Source organism: Marmota flaviventris, chromosome 12 (genome assembly GCF_047511675.1).
Source record: "Marmota flaviventris isolate mMarFla1 chromosome 12, mMarFla1.hap1, whole genome shotgun sequence".
In the NCBI taxonomy this organism is placed as follows: domain Eukaryota; kingdom Metazoa; phylum Chordata; class Mammalia; order Rodentia; family Sciuridae; genus Marmota; species Marmota flaviventris.
Window position 1 is genome coordinate 3,072,349 of NC_092509.1, and position 19,287 is coordinate 3,091,635.

At 31.7% G+C, this 19,287-nt stretch overlaps 1 protein-coding gene across 1 annotated transcript in view; it reads left to right on the forward strand.

Annotated features, from left to right (window-relative positions):
- LOC114079472 (zona pellucida-binding protein 1) overlaps positions 1-19,287 on the forward strand; it is a 94,853-nt gene that overhangs the window by 37,131 nt on the left and 38,435 nt on the right. Inside the window, 1 exon segment of the mRNA XM_071619693.1 lies at positions 8,511-8,587. Within this exon segment, the coding sequence (XP_071475794.1) occupies positions 8,511-8,587 (77 nt within the window).

Here is a 19,287-nt window from a genome sequence, read left to right on the forward strand (position 1 = left end):
GGGAGGAAGGGGAAGGGAAAGGGTATGAAGGTAAGAAAGACCGTGGAATGAGATGGACGTCATTACCCTAACTACATCTATGAAGACACAAATGGTGTAACTCTACTTTGTGTACTACCAGAGACATGAAAAATTGTGCTCTATATGTGTAATATGAATTGAATAGCATTCTGCTGTCATATATAACAAATTAGAATAAATAAAATTTTAAAAAAATAGAAAAAAAGGAATGCTGTCTCGGGAGTAGCCATCCGTGTGTGTGTGTGTGTGTGTGTGTGTGTGTGTTTTAATTTTGTGTCTTTTAAAAAAATTTGATGTTTTTCTATAGTGGGGATTGAACCTACATGTATATTACCACTGAACTACATTATTTTTTTTTTTGAGACTTGTTCTTATTAAGTTGTTTCAGGTAGGCCTTGAAATTATGATCCTCCTGCTTTAGCCTCTATGTTACAGGCATGCATCACAGCATTCCACTGAGCTCATTCATGTGTTTTATAGCATGCTTCCCCTCCCATTTCATCTCAAAAGCTATTGCTTGCTATATTCCTTTCTTCTTCCATATTTTCCTTTGATTTCTCTGTAATCAGTGTTTGATGATACTTACCTATTTCCCTAACTTTTTCTTCTCTTTCTTTTCTCTCCCATTCATATTTTGATCATTTAGTATTGAATTTTGAAAGACAATTGTATGACATTTAGATTTAAAGGCAAAGGACATAAGCAGTTCAACCTAATTTCCAGTCTTGATCTTCCTTGCCAAGTTTTTCTAAAAAAAAAACAAAAAAACCCAAAAACCCTGAAATTTGTCTCCAATCCCTAAAACAAATGACCAGAGGCAGACTGTTTGTTTAGTTTTTAGTTTTTCAAAAATCCAAAGACTTTGTAACTTTTGTAACTTCTCAGTGTTTCTATGACAGCTTGATGTTGATTGCAATTACATAGTTTACTATCTGCTACTCTATTTTTGCCACACACACAAAAAAAGCCATTGGAATTTTGCTAGGGATTCTATTAAAATCTGTATATGGGTTTGGGTATTATTGCCAGCTTAACAGTATTGTATGTTAGTTTACAAACATAGAATATCTATCTATTAATTTAAGAACTTTGCTTCATTTCAGAGTGTTTTATAGTTATCAGTATAGAAAACTTAGTGACAAATTTAGTTCTTATTGATATAATTATACAAAATAATGGATTCATTGTGGCATATTTTATATGTACATAACATAATTTGGTCAGTTTCATTTCTCAGTACCTTTCCTTTCTATCCTCTCCTCCCTCTCTCCAATCTTCAACCTCTGGTGTACTGTCTTCCTTCTCTTTTCAGGACCATCCTCTTTGTGCATTTTTCCTTCTAACTCCCACATATAAGAGAAAAATATATGGCCCTTGATATTTCTTAGTCTGTTTTATTTCATTTAACATGATGTTCTATGCTTCCATCCATTTACTTGCAAGTCCTATAATTTTGCTCTTTATGCCTTCATAAAATTCCATTGTGTATATATATCACATTTTGCCTATCCATTAGTTGATGGACACCAGCTGGTTCCATAACTTGGTCATTGTAAATTGTGCTACTATACCATGCATACACATGTATAACCACAGTATGATGCCTTTAGTTCTTCTGGAAAACACTGAGATCATATGTTGGTTCTATTCCTACTCTTTTGAGAAACTCCATACTTAACTTTTTTAATGGTTTCACTAATTCACAACCCTACAACAGTGTATAAGTGTTCCCCCCATCTTCACCAGCATTTATTATTATTATTTGTATTCTTGATGATTGCTGTTTTAATTGAGTAAGATGTAAGTTCAGTGTTGTTTTGATTTGTACTTTCTTGATTGCTAACACTTTTTTCACATATTTTTGGTCATTTCTATTTTTTCTTTTGAGAAATGTCTGTTTAGATCCTTTGCCCATTTATTAAATTGGTTGTTTTTTTTTCAGTGCTAAGTTTTTTCTGTATATTTTAGAGATTAATCCTGTGTCTTAAGAGTAACTGACAAAGATTTTCTTATATTTGCTCTCTCTTTATAGTCTTGATTCTTTTGCTCTATAGAAGTTTTTCAATCTAATATCATTCCACTTATTAATTGTTGGTGTTACTTTCTGAACTTTAGGGTCATATTGAGGAAGTTACTGCCTGCTCCTACATGTTAGACCCTGTGTTTTCTTCTAGAAGATGCAAAATTTCTCTTCATTACTAGGTCTTTCATTTTCTTTAAGTTAGCGATTATGAAGGGTGCGAAATTGGGCCCTAGGTTCACTAAGTTTGCATTTTACATATGGATATCCAGTTTTCTTCAGTGCCATTTGTTTAAAAGGCTGTCCTTTCTCCATTGAATGCTTTTGGCACATGTGTTAAGAATCAGATGACTGTATGTATGTGGGTTTGTTCCTTTGTCTTCTGTACTATTCCATTGATCTTCATGTCTATTTCACTACCACTGCTATGCTATGTGGACTTATCTCTGTTTTGTATTCTGCTCTGCTGGTCTGCATGTTTGATTTTGTGTGGTATTGTGCTGTTTTAGTTACTATGGCTCTGTAGTATAATTTTCAATCAGGTATTGTAATGCCTCTAACATTACTCTTTTTAATTAGAATCGCTTTGACTATTCCGGATTTTTTACCTTTCATAAAATTGTAGGAATATGTTGTGAAGAATGTCATTGACATTTTGATAGGGATCATGTTTTTATTGTTAAGATTGTTCACCTCCTTGGTTAGATTTAGTCTTATTTTTTTTATTCTATTGTGAATCAATTTGGTTCATTCATTATTCAGCAGATTCCTTATTGACATATAGAAAAGCTATTATTTTTTTGATTTTTGTTTTCTGCTATTTTGCTGAATTTATTTATCAACTTTGAAAGTCTTGTGGTGGGGTTTTTGAATCTTTTAAGTGTAGGATTATATCATTTAGAAACACTTATAATTTGACTTCTTCTTGTAAAACTTGTATCCTTTTATTTCCTTCTCTTGACTAACTGCTCTGGCTAAAATTTCAAGTACTATATTTTGTAGGAGAGGTCAGAATGGAGATTTTAGTCTTGCTCCTAATTTTAGAGAAGATGATTTCAATTTTTCCCTATTCAATATGATGCTGGCTTTGGGATTTTCATATATAGCATTGATGAGGTTCATTCTGTCCATTGAATGATGAGATTCATTGATGAATTTATTCTGTCCCTAGTTTCTTCAGTGTTTTTATCATAAATGGGTACTGAATTTTGTAAAAGGCTTTTTTTTCTGCATCTTTTGAGGTAGTCATATGATTTTCCCTTAATTCTGCATTTGTGATGAATAATATTTTTTGGTTTGCATATGTCCAGTCAACCTTGTATCCTTGGGGTAAAAGCAACTTGATCCTAATGTAAAATCTTCTTAATGCATTTGAATACAAATTGCTAATGTTTTTAAGGATTTTTGTATCAATGTTTATCAGGCACATTGGTCTGTAGTTTTCTTTTCTTGATGTCTTCTTATCTGGTTTTGGTATCAGGATAAGACTGGCTTCATAAAATGAATACAGGTGTTTACAGGTGTTCTTTCCACCTTCAACTTCATGGAATAAATTGACGATCATTGATTATAGTTCTTCTTTAAAGGTCTGGTAAAATGCATCTGGGGAAAGATTTGGTCCTGGGATTTTCATTGTTGGAGAGGTTTACTTTGTTGCTGTTGTTTTGTATTTTTTTAAATTATAGCCTCAATCTCATTGCTTATTATCAATTTGTTTAGATATTATCTTCTTTTTTGTTTCAATTTTGTTTGGGTCATACATGTCTAGAAATCTGTCTATTTCTTCTAGATTTTCCAATTTATTGGAATATAAGTTTTTAAACTAGTCACTAATTAATCTCTTGATTTCAGAAATGTCTTTGGCAATATCTTCTTCTTTATCTCTATTTTTATTAATTTGAGTCTTTACTTTGGTTAATTTGTTAAAGGTTTATCAATATTGTTTATCCTTCAAAAGAACCAACTCCTCTTTCATTGATCTTTTGTATTGTTCTTTTATTGTATATTTAATAATTTCAGTTGTGATCTTCCCTTCTACTATTTTGGAATTGTTTTATTCTTATTTTTCTAGGACCTTGAGATACATACTAGGTTGTTTATGTGGGATTTTTATGATGTATGCACATAAGCATGCATAGCTATAAACTTTCCTCTTTGAAACCACTTCATAGTGTCCCAGAGATTCTGGTGTGTTGTATTTGCTATTCTCCTTTATTTCTAGGAATTTTCAAATTTATCCCCTGATTTCATCTCTGATCTGTTCATCATTCAAAAGTGTATTGTTCACTGTGCGGTGGCACAGGGTTGAAATCCCAGCTGTTTGGGAGGCTTAAGACAGGAGGATCACGAGTTCAAAGCTAGCCTAAGCAATGGTGAGCAACTCAGTGAGACCCTGTCTCTAAATAAAATACAAAATGGGGCTAGGGATATTGGCTCAGTGGTCAAGTACCCCTGAATTCAATCCCCGGTAACAACAAAAAAAAAAAGGTGTATTGTTCAATCTCCATGTATTTATGTAATTTCTATTGTTTGTTTTTCTTGCTAATGATTTCTAATTTCATTTTCTTGTCATCTGTTAAGTGCAAGAAGTTAAATTTATTTTTTAAAAATCTTGTAAGACTTGCTTCATGATATAAGATGTTGTCTATTTTAAAGAAGGTTCTATGAGAGTCTGAGAAGAGACTGAATTCAGCTGTTGTTACATGAAATATTCTATAGATGTCTTTTAGTTCCATTTCATATGTATTATTTTTTAGGTTTGTCAAAAGAATTTTTTATTAGTTTTATATTTGGACAGTCTGTCTCTTCATGAAAGAAGTATATTGAAATCATCTAGTATTATTGTATTGGCATCAGAATCTTTATGTTGAATAGTGTGTATTTTATGTAATTAAATAATTTGGGGCACAAATATTTACTATCATTTTGTTTTCCTTTTGGATTCTTCCCAGTATGAAGTGACCTTCTTTGTCTCTTCTTAATTTTGTCTTGAAGTCTGCCTTATCCTAAATGAGAATAGTTATTCCTTCTTGCTTTAGACCTTCATTTGCATGGAATATCATTTTCCATTCTTTCCCTTCAGCTTATGAATGTCTTTTCCTGTAAGTACGCAACATATTATTAGGTCTTGTTTTTTAATTCAGTCTGCTAGTTTATGTTTTTTTTTTTTTAATTTAAATGTGGAGACCATTTATATTGTGTTATTACAGGTATTTATTTCCTCCCATTTTTTATTCATTTCTAATGTTTAATTCAGTCCTAATACTCATTTTCTCAGCTACTTTTCTAATGAAATTCATCTATTCACAAGCTCGGGGATTTTTTTTCTTTCTTCTTCTTCTCTTCTTCTTCAAAACCAAACAAAACTTTTATGTGTAGTATTTCTTTAAGTATTTTTGTAGTGCTGCCTTAGTACTCCTGAATTCTTTTAGTTGTTGTTTTTCTTGGAAGATTTTTATTTCTTCACTGATTCTGAAGGATAGCTTTGCTTTTATTTATTTTCCTTAATGGAAGCTTTGATTATTGAATTTTTATCTTCTCTAATGTGTATTCACTTTGTTATAAATTTCTCTGTAAGCACTCTATGCCACAAATTTTAATAAGTTGTGTTTTCACATTTATGTAGTTTGAAATATATAATTTTTCTTGACAAATCATAAGTTATATATTAATGTTTTAAATGTCAAGGTTCTTGGGATTTTCCAGGTATTTTCTGTTATGGATTTGTAGTTTGATGCTTTTGTGGACTGAATGCATACATTGTATTGTTTATATTTTTTAAAAAATGTTAATATCTTTAATATGACCCCAAATGTGGTCCTATTAGTGAAGGTTTAATGTGAGCTTGAAAATAATGTTCATTTACTGTTGTTGTATGAAATATTTTCTGAATGTCAGTTTAGTACAATTGAAGGGTGGTATTTCTCAGGTCAACTGTATTCTTTTTCACTTTTTTGCTTTTTAGATTTTTTAGTTACTAATAGAGAGGTGTTGATATCTCCACATATAATAGTTGTTTCTTGTATTTTCCTTACAGTTTTAATAATATTTTGCCTCAGGTAGCTGTGTTCTCCATTGTTAGGTACATACACATTAGAGATTCTGGTGTCTTTGTGGATAATTGATTTATTCCTGACAATTATGTTTGCTTTCATCTACTTTCTCTGAAATTATGATACTCCAGCTTTTTTATTTTGATTCATATAAGCATGGCAAGTGAAAGGAATTCATAAAGATTTTAAAATGGATTGAGCAGTCAGAAAAAAGAATCAATCAACTTGAAGATAGTCATTAAAAGTATTTAGTCAGTGAAGAACATAAAAAAATGAAGTTAGGAGACCTGTAGGATAACACCAAATGTATCACATACACATAAAATCGGAGTTAAAATAAGAGAAAAGAAAAAGAAAACAGAATGAATATTTAAATAACAAACAGTTAAAATTTCCCAAATTTGAAAAAGGTATAAATTTACATGTATAAGATGATCAGAGAAATCCACATAAATCCCAGGGGAAATGCAAGGAATTCCACATTGTGTCATATTATAATCAAACTGTCAAGTGTGAAAGAGAAAGACAGAATCTTGAAAGCTGCAAGAAAGAAGTAATTTGTCACATATAATGAGTCATGGAGGGTAGTATATATTGTTCATACTGAACCTTTTCTTTATATTTTAAAAAGGTTCAGTATGAACAATATATACTACCCTCCATGGTTTTTAATGAGAAGTCTGATGTTGATCTTATTATAAGACTCATTATATGTGAGCAAAGAGATGGAGAAAAATATGCCATGCTTATATGAATCAAAATAAAAAAAGCTGGAGTATCATAATTTCAGAGAAAGTAGATGAAAGCAAACATAATTGTTTTTCAAATTTGGGAAATTTTAACTGTTTGTTATTTAAATATTCATTCTGTTTTCTTTTTCTTTTCTCTTATTTTAACTCCGATTTTATGTGTATGTGATACATTTGGTGTTATCCTACAGGTCTCCTAACTTCATTTTTTTATGTTCTTCACTGACTAAATACTTTTAATGACTATCTTCAAGTTGATTGATTCTTTTTTCTGACTGCTCAATCCATTTTAAAATCTTTATGAATTCCTTTCATTTGTTGTAATTTTGTGTTCTAGAATTTTTATTAGATTTCTTTGTATTATTTAACTTTTTTTATATTCTTTATTTGTCAAGACAGGATTTTCCTGATTTTTTTTTGTTTTAGTTTTTTTGTCCATAATTTTCTCCAGCTCCTTGAACATATGGGAGATAGTTGATTCAAAGATTTTAGCTAGTAAATACACATTAAAGTTTTTTAGACACTCTGTGGGCTCTAATGTATGGGAGATATTACTAAGGAGATGGATGGTTGAGATCTTCCATAGTAAATTGTTGATTTTTAGAAAGAATTGTATAGAAAACAAACAATATCATGTATACATTTTTGGAGCACTCTATAATAACTAATGAGAGATATGGGTAGGAGTATAGGGAAAATCAAGTTGTTATGATTGCTAATGGCTAAAATATTAGTAGCTTTGTTGGTCTGAAATATTTATGATTTTAATCATATTCACACAGATGTTAAAGAATGGGGGAAATTCACATTATTCAGCCTATTCTTTTATAGAATGTGAAAATCTTGAGAGTAAATAATATGTCTGTTTATCTGTTTATTAGTGATAGATCTAGGACTCAAAATAAGTTTTCTTTCTATATATTTTGATGAATAGTTGAGAGAAACTAAAGGTTTTAGAGCTTTAATGAGGCAGTGAGATTGATGCTATGATTCAGAAAGATTATTAATAGAAATCCTTTGTTTCCTATTTCTACTTTCAGTTTTAAGTCTTGGTAGTATAGTAGGAATTTTTTTCAGTATTGAATTTGTTTACTTATATATTCCAAATACCTAGAACAATACTATCTGGCGCATAGTTGGCTCCTGGTAGTTATTTGATAAATAATGAGACACATGTGTATGAATATGTTTTTCATTTCAGTTATGATGGCCACTACCATAATCCAGTCTCATTCTCTTTCCAGTATTATTAGCAGAGTTCATCTTGCATTTATCACTTTATCGGAAAACATTAAGAATTGATTTGAGCTAGTGACACACATTATAATATATGGTCAGAGTTAAATATACGATTGAATGAATGCACACACACTTATGCATACATATGCTATACAAGTTGAAATAAATCTATCATTAAACTTTTATAAAATAAAAATAACCAAGCATTATCAAGAAATTTAATTAAGTTTATTATAGAAGAGAGGTTTTCTTGATTTACATAAAACAAATATTTGGCTTAGGTTCATTCTGAAGAGTTACGTAATATTAGAAAAAATTGCTTAAATTTTTAATGGAAGAGGAATATTAGACAAATGATCTTCAAAATCCAATTTAAATATTGTGATGCAGTACATTAGAACCTTGATAAAATATAATATATTTTCTCACTTTCATCTCTAGATACTGAAAAAGGACCCAAGCCATGTACAGATCATAATTGTGAATCTTCTAAAAGACTATCTAAGGTATGTTATGTGACGCTGGAAAAGAAAAAAAAAAGTTGAATGAACATGCTCAGTGTTTAAGTAAGCATCTTAGCCATTTATAAAATTATCTGACCCCCACAGTTAGGAATTTCAACAATAAAAATAAAATTTCATTCAGTAATAAAAGTAATATAATTGATATTTTATAGAATATTTTCAAATTTAATATTTTGTAACTGATTATATAAAAAGAATGCTTTTCCATTTATTTGGCCTTATTTGCCATTGCTAGTCAATACATAATTATTATTTATAATGTCACATCTACTAAGGAGACTCGGTAAGGAGGATCACAAGTTTGAGGTCAGTTGGGGCAACTAAGTGAGACTCTTGTCTCAAAATAAAATTTTAAAGGCTGGGAATGTAGCTCAGTGCTTGCCCAGCATGTGGTAGGCCCTCCTGGGTTCAGTCCTCAGTACTGGGGAAAAAAATGGACAAATCATTGTTGCAATTGTCCCAAATTGTTTCAATTTCCAGTAGATATTTGCATACTAACCTTATATCATGCCACTTTCTAAATTCACTTGTTAGTTCCAGTGTTTTATAGATTAATTAGGATTTTTTTGGTAATACATCATGTAATCTACAATGGACACATTTTTACTACATTCTAATTTTTATGCTTTTTATTTCTTTGTCTGATCTTGTTTGAATGCTAGAATCTACAGAATAACCGTGAATAGATGTGGTGAGCATGGACATCTTTTTTTCTTGTTTCTAGTCCTAGGGGAAAAGCATTTAATCTTTCCCCATCGAGTGTGATGTTCACTCTAGTTTTCATAAGTGCCTTTTATCAGAATGAGGAAATTCTTTTCTATTCCCATTTACTGGTGTATATTATAAACGGATATTAAATTTTATCAATAATTTTATGATTTTATTGAAAAATGCCCTCCACATCTGCATTATATTTATCAGTATTTTATTCTAGTTTTGTCCTAATATTCCATTATGGTTTTAATTTGCATTTCTCTAATGGTTTATTATGTTAATCCTCTTTTCATGTTTATTTGCCACCTACAAAATCTTAGGTAAAATGTCTGTTAAATATTTTTGCTCATCTTTTCATTGTATTGTTTTTTAAAATTGATGATTTAGAGGGTTCTTCGTATCTTCTTGGTAATGGTCCTCTTTGAAATTTTTTATTTGTAATTTTTTTTTACATTGTAAGCTGTGTAATCCTCATATTTACATGAATTCTTACCAAGAAGTTTTTAATTTTTATGAGATCAGTTTTTATTATTGTTTGCATATATTGAACCAACCTTGTATCCCTGAAATGAAACCTACTTGATCATGGTGTATTATCTTATTCATAGGTTTTTAAAATGCAGTTTTCTAATATCTTGTTGAGGATTTTTGCATGTATGTTTATCAGGGGCATTGGTGTTTGGTTTCCTAGATGTGTCCTAGATGTGTCTTTGTCTGATTTGGGTAGCAGGGTTATACTAGCTTCTTAGAATTAATTTCAGGGGAAATTTCAATTTTATGGAATAATTTGAGGGAGACTGGTGTGTTAGTTCTTCTTTAATGTCTGATAGAACTCAGCTAAGAATCCATCTGGTCCTGGGCTTTCTGTTGTTGGTAGGCTTTTAATTGCTGTTTCAATTTCATTTCTGGATATTGGTTTGTTTAGGTTTTCTGAATCTTTTTGGTTCAATTGGGTTAGATCATTTGTGTCCAGAAATTTGTCATTGTTTTTAAAAATAAACAAAATTAGAGATAAGAAATGAGTTGTTACCACAGACACTTCTGAAATACAGAAAATCAGGAGAAACCATTTTGAAAATTTATATTCCTATAAACTATTTCCTTTCTAGTTGTATACTAAGTCTTAATAACAGGTAGTTACTCATTCCACTGTATATGTGTTTTGTCAACACTGTTGTAGTTAGCTATTTCAGGGTCAATACTTCTCTATAATACATTTTGAAAATGGTTGTATTTCCCTGAAAGATATTTTCTGGGATTTCAGTAGGAATTACATTAAACCTATTTTGGCTTATTGCATATGCATATTGATTTTTTTCATCCTACAAACATGATATGACTCTTATGTCTTCTAATACATCTTGTATTAGCATTTTGCATTTTGCATTTTCAGAATACAAATCATGAACATGTTTTAGGAAGTTTGTAGTATGTATTTCCATTTGTGTGATACTGTCTTTGGGTTTGTCATGTGTTGCCTTTATAATGCTGAAATAAGTTCCTTCTATCCCTAGTTTCTCCAGTGTTTTTTTTTTTAACATGAATGGTTGCTGTATTTTATCAAAGGCCTTTCCTGCATCTATTGAGATGATCATATGATTCTTGTTCTTATTTCTGTTTAAGTGATTAATTACATTGTAGATTTGGGTCTTTTCTCTCTTTCTTTGGTTAGTTTGGCTAAGGATTTATCAATATTACTTGTATTTTGGAAGAACCAACTCTTTGTTGTGTTGATCTCGTGTTGTTTAAATTCTCAATTTCATTAGTTTTAACTCCGATTTTTATTATTTCCTGGTCTTCCATTGATTTTGGAATTTGTTTGTTCTTCCTTTGTAAGACTTTGAGGTGCAAGATGTTTAATTTTTGGAATCTTATTTTCTTTTAGTGTAGGCACTCAATGCAATCAGTTTTCCTCTTAGTATTTCTTTCACACAGTCCCAGGAATTTTGATATGCTGTATCTCTGTCTTCATTTGTTTCTAAGAATTTCTTGATTTCTTCCCTTATTTTTTCTTTGATTCATTCTTCATTTAAAATATTGTTTAATCCCCATGAATTTGTGTGATTTCTGTTATTTTTCTTGGTGTTGTAGTTTCTTTCCAATGTGATACATGGAATTGCCACAGTCCGGCTGCAGCAAACTAGCTGGGGGATGACGAATAACTTGTGTACTTGATACAGCAGGAGTGGGAGCCGTTTATTGCAGGACAGGAGCAGTATTTATACATTCCACACAGCTTATCTAATTAGCATAAACTAGATACATCAGTCAACCAATAAGGAATCTCCACACTTAATGGCTCGCTTTTGTTACTTCTCAAACCACTCCCTCTGGCATTTTGCCAGGCACCATCCAGACTTGTTTACCAACTCTAACATTCCCCTGGCTAAATGCCAGGTGTTATTTTGACTTGTTTACAGACTCTAACATGGAATTATATAAGTTTTCTTTTTTGTATTTGCTAAGACTTAACATTGTAACCTAGAATATGGTTTGTTTTAAAGATGCTTCAATAAGCTGCTGAGAACAGAATAAATTCAGCTGTTTTGGGGTGGAATATTTTATAGATATCTCTTTGGTTCATTTGATTTATAGTATTACTTAAGTTGGATTCATTTTTATTGATTTTTATGTCTTGGTGATCTGCCTGTTGGTGATGTTTGTTGTAATTTCCCACTATTATTGTATTGTGGTCTATCTAGGATTTAATGTCAAGAAGTATTTTTTAATGTAATTAGGTGCATTGACATTTGTTGTATATACCTTGTCATTATTTCTTCTCTTTGTATTCCCTTTACCAGAATAAAATGGCCCTCTTTGTCTTAGCTTTTATGACATCTTATTATGATTAATTTTTGCTTAGATTCAGCTTTTTCAGATAGGAGAATGGATATTCTGGCTTGTTTTGAGATTCTGTTAGTGTGGCTTTTCCCCACCCCCATCCTTATATATTCAGCCTGTGAGTGTCCCTACCTATGAGATCTTGCAAAGAGCATATGATTGGATCTATTCTTTTTAAATCAACTATGGGTTTTTAAAGAAATATATATTTTTGGTTATTCTTTTTAGATACACATGACAGTAGAATGTATTTTGATATATTATACATTCATAGAATATAATTTATTCTAATTAGGATCTCATTCTTATAGTTGTACATGATGTGGAGTTTCCCTGATCATGTATTTATATATGAACATAGGAAAATTATGTCTGATTCATTCTATTGTCTTTTGTATTCCCATCTCCTTCCCTTCCTTTCATTTCCCTTTATCTAATCCAATGAAATTTGTTTTTCCTTCCTCCCCACCCTCTTATTGCATAAGTGTCTACCTATCAGAGAGAACATTCAGCCTTTGTTTTTTTTAGATTTGGCTTATTTCACTTAGCAGGATAGTCTCAAGGTCCATCCATTTACCATCAAATGCCATAATTTCATTCTTCTTTAAGGCTGAGTAATATTCCAATGCTGATCCATTATATTAATCTCCGTCTTTTGGTCGATAGGGGGATTGTGGTTGAACTCAGAGGCACTCGACAACTGAGCCATATCCCTAGCCCTATTTTGTACGTTTTAAGTTTAGAAACAGGGTCTCACTTAATTGCTCAGCATCTCACTTTTGCTGAGTCTGGCTTTGAACTTGCAATCCTCCTGCCTCAGCCTCCTAAGCCACTAGGATTACAGGTGTGCATCACTGTACCTGCCTAATCTCTGTCTTTTAACTGGGAAATTGATACCATTCATATTCAGTATTATTATGGATGGTGTTTGAGAATTACAGGCTAGCTGCTGTAATTTCACTGTTCAAGCATGAAAATGAGTGACATTAGCACTGTGTGGGCAAGGAACCTGGGAGATTTACTCCAGAAATCCCCAGCAACAAATTTTGTATTTAAAAAGTTCAATTTTATCAGCTTGTGAATGGGCCACTTTCTTCTTTGCATAAGTTTATGCACTGCTGGTCTCAGTCTTTGTTTGCTTATCTGTTGTTCACTTGATTTGTAAATATTTTGATACCAGGTTTTGAGACAATTGCTGTGTAAAATAGGAAGAAACAATTGTAATGGTGCTCTGTGTGAAAAGAACTTGCCGAGTGCCTTCACCAAAGCTGCAGAGCCTGTAGTTGAATTATTCTCACTGGTGAATAACAACAATTTTGCCCTGCAAAGATGTTATGGTAGTTGTCTATGATTATAGTTAAGTGATTCTGCAAACATATCATTGAATTCTAGAATGAATTATGACTCTACTTGGGTTTAATGAAATTTCTGATATTGCTGAAATTTGCATATGTACATGTTTTTCTTTTTCAAAGCAAGATCTGCTGGTGAGAGGAAATGATTGTCTGGATTTATTATGGTTTATAAATTAATTAGTGGTATATTTAATTCTGTACATAAATTTATAGCAAGTACATACTTGTCAGATCAAAATACAAAAACAGACTTTCAAGTCTTGATGATTCCTTGTAGACACTGGGTCTTTTGAGGCCATTACTCTTGCCTACTACTGCTTAATCACATTAGTAGCTCTGTTCCCCTCTCACCCTCCTCACTGTTGAGGTTATAGTATTTCACTCCTTCCTGATAAGGTCTGGCCTGTGGCACTAACACTTATCCAATTCCTTCATCTTACAGAAGGAGAAACTGAGGATTAGAAGGCATTTTTGAATAGTGTTTGTTAACTATTATGACTTGGTATGGAATTTTTAAGTACCTTATTTTAAATCATTCATTTTAGAGGAAGTCAGATCCTTATGACAAAGGAGATAAGACAGATAACATTCAAATGAGGAACTACTTAATAGTTTCTGAATTTTGCTAGGTAGCAGTCTACACCATGCATTAGACCTTTTATTACCTCTGGGACATAACCAGATCTGAATACCTTAAAGTCTTATAACCTAAGCAATCCAGAACATTAATTTATTAAAGACCTGAAAAATTCTTAGGGGGAAAAAAGATTTTCTTCCATGTTAGTTCCAAGTAAAGCTTTTGTATTTAGTTCTGTGAGCCATAGACCAGTCAGTGTTTGTGTATGCTGTAAAGAAGGGTTGAGGTTAATTTTTCTCCTGTGAATTTCGGATTCCTTTAGTACCATTAGTTGAAAAATTGTTCTTTTCTCATTGACTTAACCTTCACAACTTTGTCACAATAAACTGAGCATATGTAATATTTCTGGACTGTCTTCTGTTTCTTGACCAATATATAATCTTTGCTCTAGTACTAAACTTTGGATTACTATAGTATTAAACCAAGTTAATCTTTAGCTTGAGGTCCTCCTAGAGGTGCTGGCACAGGAGCTTCATCACTGGTTGCTATGGATTTCTCACCACCCAGTTCTTGTACATCAACCCAGGGGCCTGAGACCGCATGCTCAGAGGGTGCTGGGGTGCTGTATTGCGTCTGCTGGCTCCTTCTGTTGGGTGCAGGAGCACAGGATGCTGGGCTCAGGGCCATCTCTCTGACTGCTATAGAATGCTATGCACTTGTTTTCCTCTATAGTGTTTTCTTTAAAGGAACATAGAGCCTGGTGGCTATTTGCTAAGCTTGGAACTTGTGATTGTGACCTCTCTGTAGGTGGCCTGTGGTACAGAAGCATCACCTCCTGCCCTGCAGCCAAGGAAGGTTGTTAAGGTACTATTACTATGACTCTCTTGGTCAGCTGTTCTTTCACTACTTCCTTAATGGACTGTGGAGGGATTGGACGTTCCTGCTTATGACTCCTCTGCCATCTTCAGGCTCCACTTGCTGGCTTCCTTTCTTTCATTTTTCATTATTATTATTTTTGTACTGGGGATTGAACCCTGGGGTGCTTAACCACTGAGCCTTTCATTTTATTTTTTTTATTTAGAGACAAGGTCTCAATAAATCATACTTATTGCTCCATGTGGACTGATTTTTACCATTCTATTACATATCATTTACTGTGGTTTTCTGTTCTTTGTGTTAACTATTTTTGTTTGTATGGATCTAAAATAAAATTTTCCCTTATTTTTCTGTGCTTTACAGGTTTTTTTTTTTCTTCTTTTTTACTCTTTAAATGGTTTGGCTTTGTTTTAACAAATATACTTGACAGTAGTACTGTTAGTTTATTTTATCCTCCTAAAAAATGCAAGGAATTTAAATGCCTTTTTAAACTCGTGATCTGATTTCTTCTTTAATTGTTATTTTCCAGTATTTTAGTTTTATTTTATTGATTTTTTCTATTTGATATCAAAGTTATTTCAGTAGGTCATTGACTTCTTACATTAAACCACAATTTTATGTGTTTATTTGCTTTTCTTTCCTTCTTGCATTCAGGTCCTTTGTTTTCTAGTCAATATCTTTTAGAATTTATCATGCTTCCTATTTCTGCAGAAAAATTGCTCTCCTCAGTTCAAGAAGAATTTCAGCCAGAGTCCTTTTTAAATTGCCTTTTCACCATTTGCCTTTCTGGAATTTCTAATCATTTTATTTTGAATTGTCTATTGATTTCTCCATCTCTCTTATATTTTTCTATGTTTTTTTTCCTAGTTATGTTTTGCATTCTGAAAAAAATTTTCACATACTTCTTGCATTTTATTATTTTAGCTCATTTGGACCTACTTTTGTTTAGTCTGTCCATTGAATTTTTTGAAGAATTTTCTTCAGGTAAATTTATTATTTTAGAATTTTTATTTTTTATTCATTATTAAGATCATTTTGATGCATTATAATTGTATATATAGTGCCATTTGTTGTTACATATTCATTATTCATGTATATAACATAATTTGTTCAGTTTTATTTCCTAGTACTTCCCTTTTCTTTTCACTTTGCCCTGTGATGAAAGTAAAAGGGAGATCATTAGAGCTGGAATTACAAGTGTGTACCACTGTACCCAGTTAGTCCATTGAATTTTTAATTTCATTCCATTCACTATTTGTAGTTCAGACAGGTTTTTTTGTTGTTGTTGTTGTTCATATATATATTTTTTTCTCTTTTATGGTATAATTTTGCTTTTTCATGTTTTTATTCCATTTTTATGTCTATATTTAAAACATGCTTTACATCATTTTTTAAAAAAACTTATATTTCATTATCTTTTATTAATCTGGCTGTTTGTTGTCTCTGATTATTTCTTCATTTTATCAGGTTCTTCATAATTCATTTGGATGAAGTCATGAGTATTAGACTTTTATTGCTAGATAGCTGGTTTGGTCTAGGCATGTGTATATTTCTGTACAGTTTCATCAAGTGTCCATGTTCCTATTTCCCTAGTGCTCCAGGGTTGTTCTCAAGCAAAGGCAATTTTTATGTAAATTTTGTGGCCTAGAATTTCTGTTAGAAAAACTTCAAATCTACTTGAAAGCAGACAATTATGTAGGAATTTACAGAGGTGTTTTTGGTTCCCTTATCCCTCTATTTTTCACCTTTCCCCCACCTCCTCCTTCACCATCCTACACCCCAGCTGACACCGAGAAGCTTTCCTTTCCCCTCCCCCCAATTTTGTAACTGAAAAAATTTCCATGTCCACTGTTTTACTTAGAGTCTTACTCTCTTTTTACAGGCTTAAGGCTTTTCTCCGTTTTTCTTTAGGCTGATAAAATTGTAACACCTTGGAATACTGAGATTGACATCAAATGAATTAGGGACACAGCTACTAATTAGGTTTGTAGTTTTCTTCTCATTTATAGCTCTTAAGTCTTTTTCTTCCTCTTTATCTTGCTTTCTACTTCTTTTTCCCTACCTCCCTCCCTTTCTTTTTCCCTTCCTTCCTTCTTATCTTCTATCCTCTTTCTATTTCTTTGTAGAAATATGTCTACACAAGATTGTTCTGTTGTGTTCAAATAGGTCATTTTTAGCACAAAGATTTCTCAAAATACATGGTATACCACCTAGTTAGAAATGGAAGTACCCTCCTGTATTTTAAAATATTTTTCTCCATGTTCACTCCTTATCTATTTTGATGAGCAATATATTACTAAAAATGTTAATACATCAGCTTAGATATCTAATCATTACAAAATATAAATAATAAATTTTCTTTAATTTTTATTCTTAAGTGCCTTTTATTTAAATGCAAGTTTCAGTTCATGTGCAACAACCACCACTTCAGTGGCATCCATTGGTAAAGATGGGATTCTGTTTTTTGCTTCAGGATTTTGTAGTCCCCACATTACAATGTGGAAGTTTTCTTTCCTCAAATCCTGTAGTACTTATTATACTTGATAGGAGTGGATTTTAACTTTCATAAAATTAAAGTTGTTTTATAGCCCTTTATTTTCTTCATCAAATCTTTGGTTCGGCTTTTAAACTTACCTCTGTCTCATAGATCTCAGCCTGATCCACTCATAATTGAGCACATTATCCCTGTTCTGATGTTTCTAACATGAAAGAGACAATTTTGAGTTTTTATAATTGTTTTCTGCAGTTCTCCATTGAGACATTTTATATATGGACATATTACCTCTCATTCATTTTCTGAGAATCAAGGTCATTTATTTTATTTTATGAAAATTTACATGTCTTTTTTATTCTTACAAGACACCTTTAAGCTTCCTCTTCTTTTTACTTTTTAGTATTAATTCTAATCACACTTGGAGATATATAATCATTTTTCCCCAGGAATTCCCAAATACAGGAATTACGCAAAGGTGTCTAAAGGACTCCTATATAGGTTTAATATTTGTAAATCTTGTGTATATTAGTTCTCACTCAGTGGAATTATAACTCAAGTTAGGCTCTGATCTTGTATAATGTATAATTTGTTCCCTACCCAGAACTAGGTAGTTGTCTTCTAAGTTGGTTTGACAAAACTAGAGTAAATACTGAAACCTTTCTAGTTAATTTTATTTACTGTCTATACTTGGCATGGCCAGTGGAAGATTATGGTATTTAATATTAGTTGTTCAACTTCTCCATACAAAAGCACATGTTTTAACTACTGCTCACTTTTGAAATAGCAGCAGTTGCTTTTTCAGTCCTGTGATCATTGACCAGTTGTTGTAGAACATACTCTTTTTATATATGTTTCTATAAAGTTTCTTGAGGGTAGCAAGAGGAATAGAGTGGACTAGTAAATCTCTTGTTTATTTAGTCATATTCATTATCACTTAAACAAGATTACTAGTTTATTGAGATTGTTTTTATAATTATGTTCTTAAATCATCCAGATTGGTTTAGTAAGTTTACTTTTGCATTTGGAATCCTTATCTAACTCATAGACTTCTTCAGCTGTACTGCTTGCTACCTTAACCCTATGTCCTAATAATTTCAGGTCCTAATTATTAACCCTACTCAATATAAAAATGTTAAGTTAGTGATTTACAAAATTTATGACCTTCTTTTCATTTATATTGGGAGATCTAGCCTCCTCTTCCTTTAAGAGGGAAAATAAGGAACAATACTCTTATATTTTTATCTACCAGATTTTCTCAATTCTAAGATCATTGCTTTATTTTGCTTTTGGTACTGGGACTTGAATCTAGGAGTGCTTTATCACTGAACTACATCCCTAGACCTTCTTATTTTAAAATTTTTTGGTAGGTCCTTTTTAAGTTTCTGAGGGTCTTGCTAAGTTGCAGAGGCTGGCCTTGAACTTGTGATCTTTCTGCCTCAGCCTCCTGAGTTGCTGTTATACTGGAATTTCAGACTTTCACTACCACACCTAGCTGTTCATTGATGTTTCTTTTTTCTTTAATTTTTTTTTCTTTTTCTTTTTTGTATAGGATTTTAGGAAGCTGAATGATTTATGAATGTGTCTCTATGAAACTTACAAATTGTATTTTCACATTTAAATATAATTAGTTAAATAAGCATTCACATCTATTCTTAAGTATGTATTTAAAGAAAATTTGTGTTTGATCAAGTAAAAATCAATGGATTTCCCCCATATTATCAGAATAACAAAAATAACATTTAAACAGTGAAAAGCTATGAAGTAATAGAAAAGACTTGTATATTTACAATCAGTTTAGTATGTTGAAAATCTATTTGTTATTATA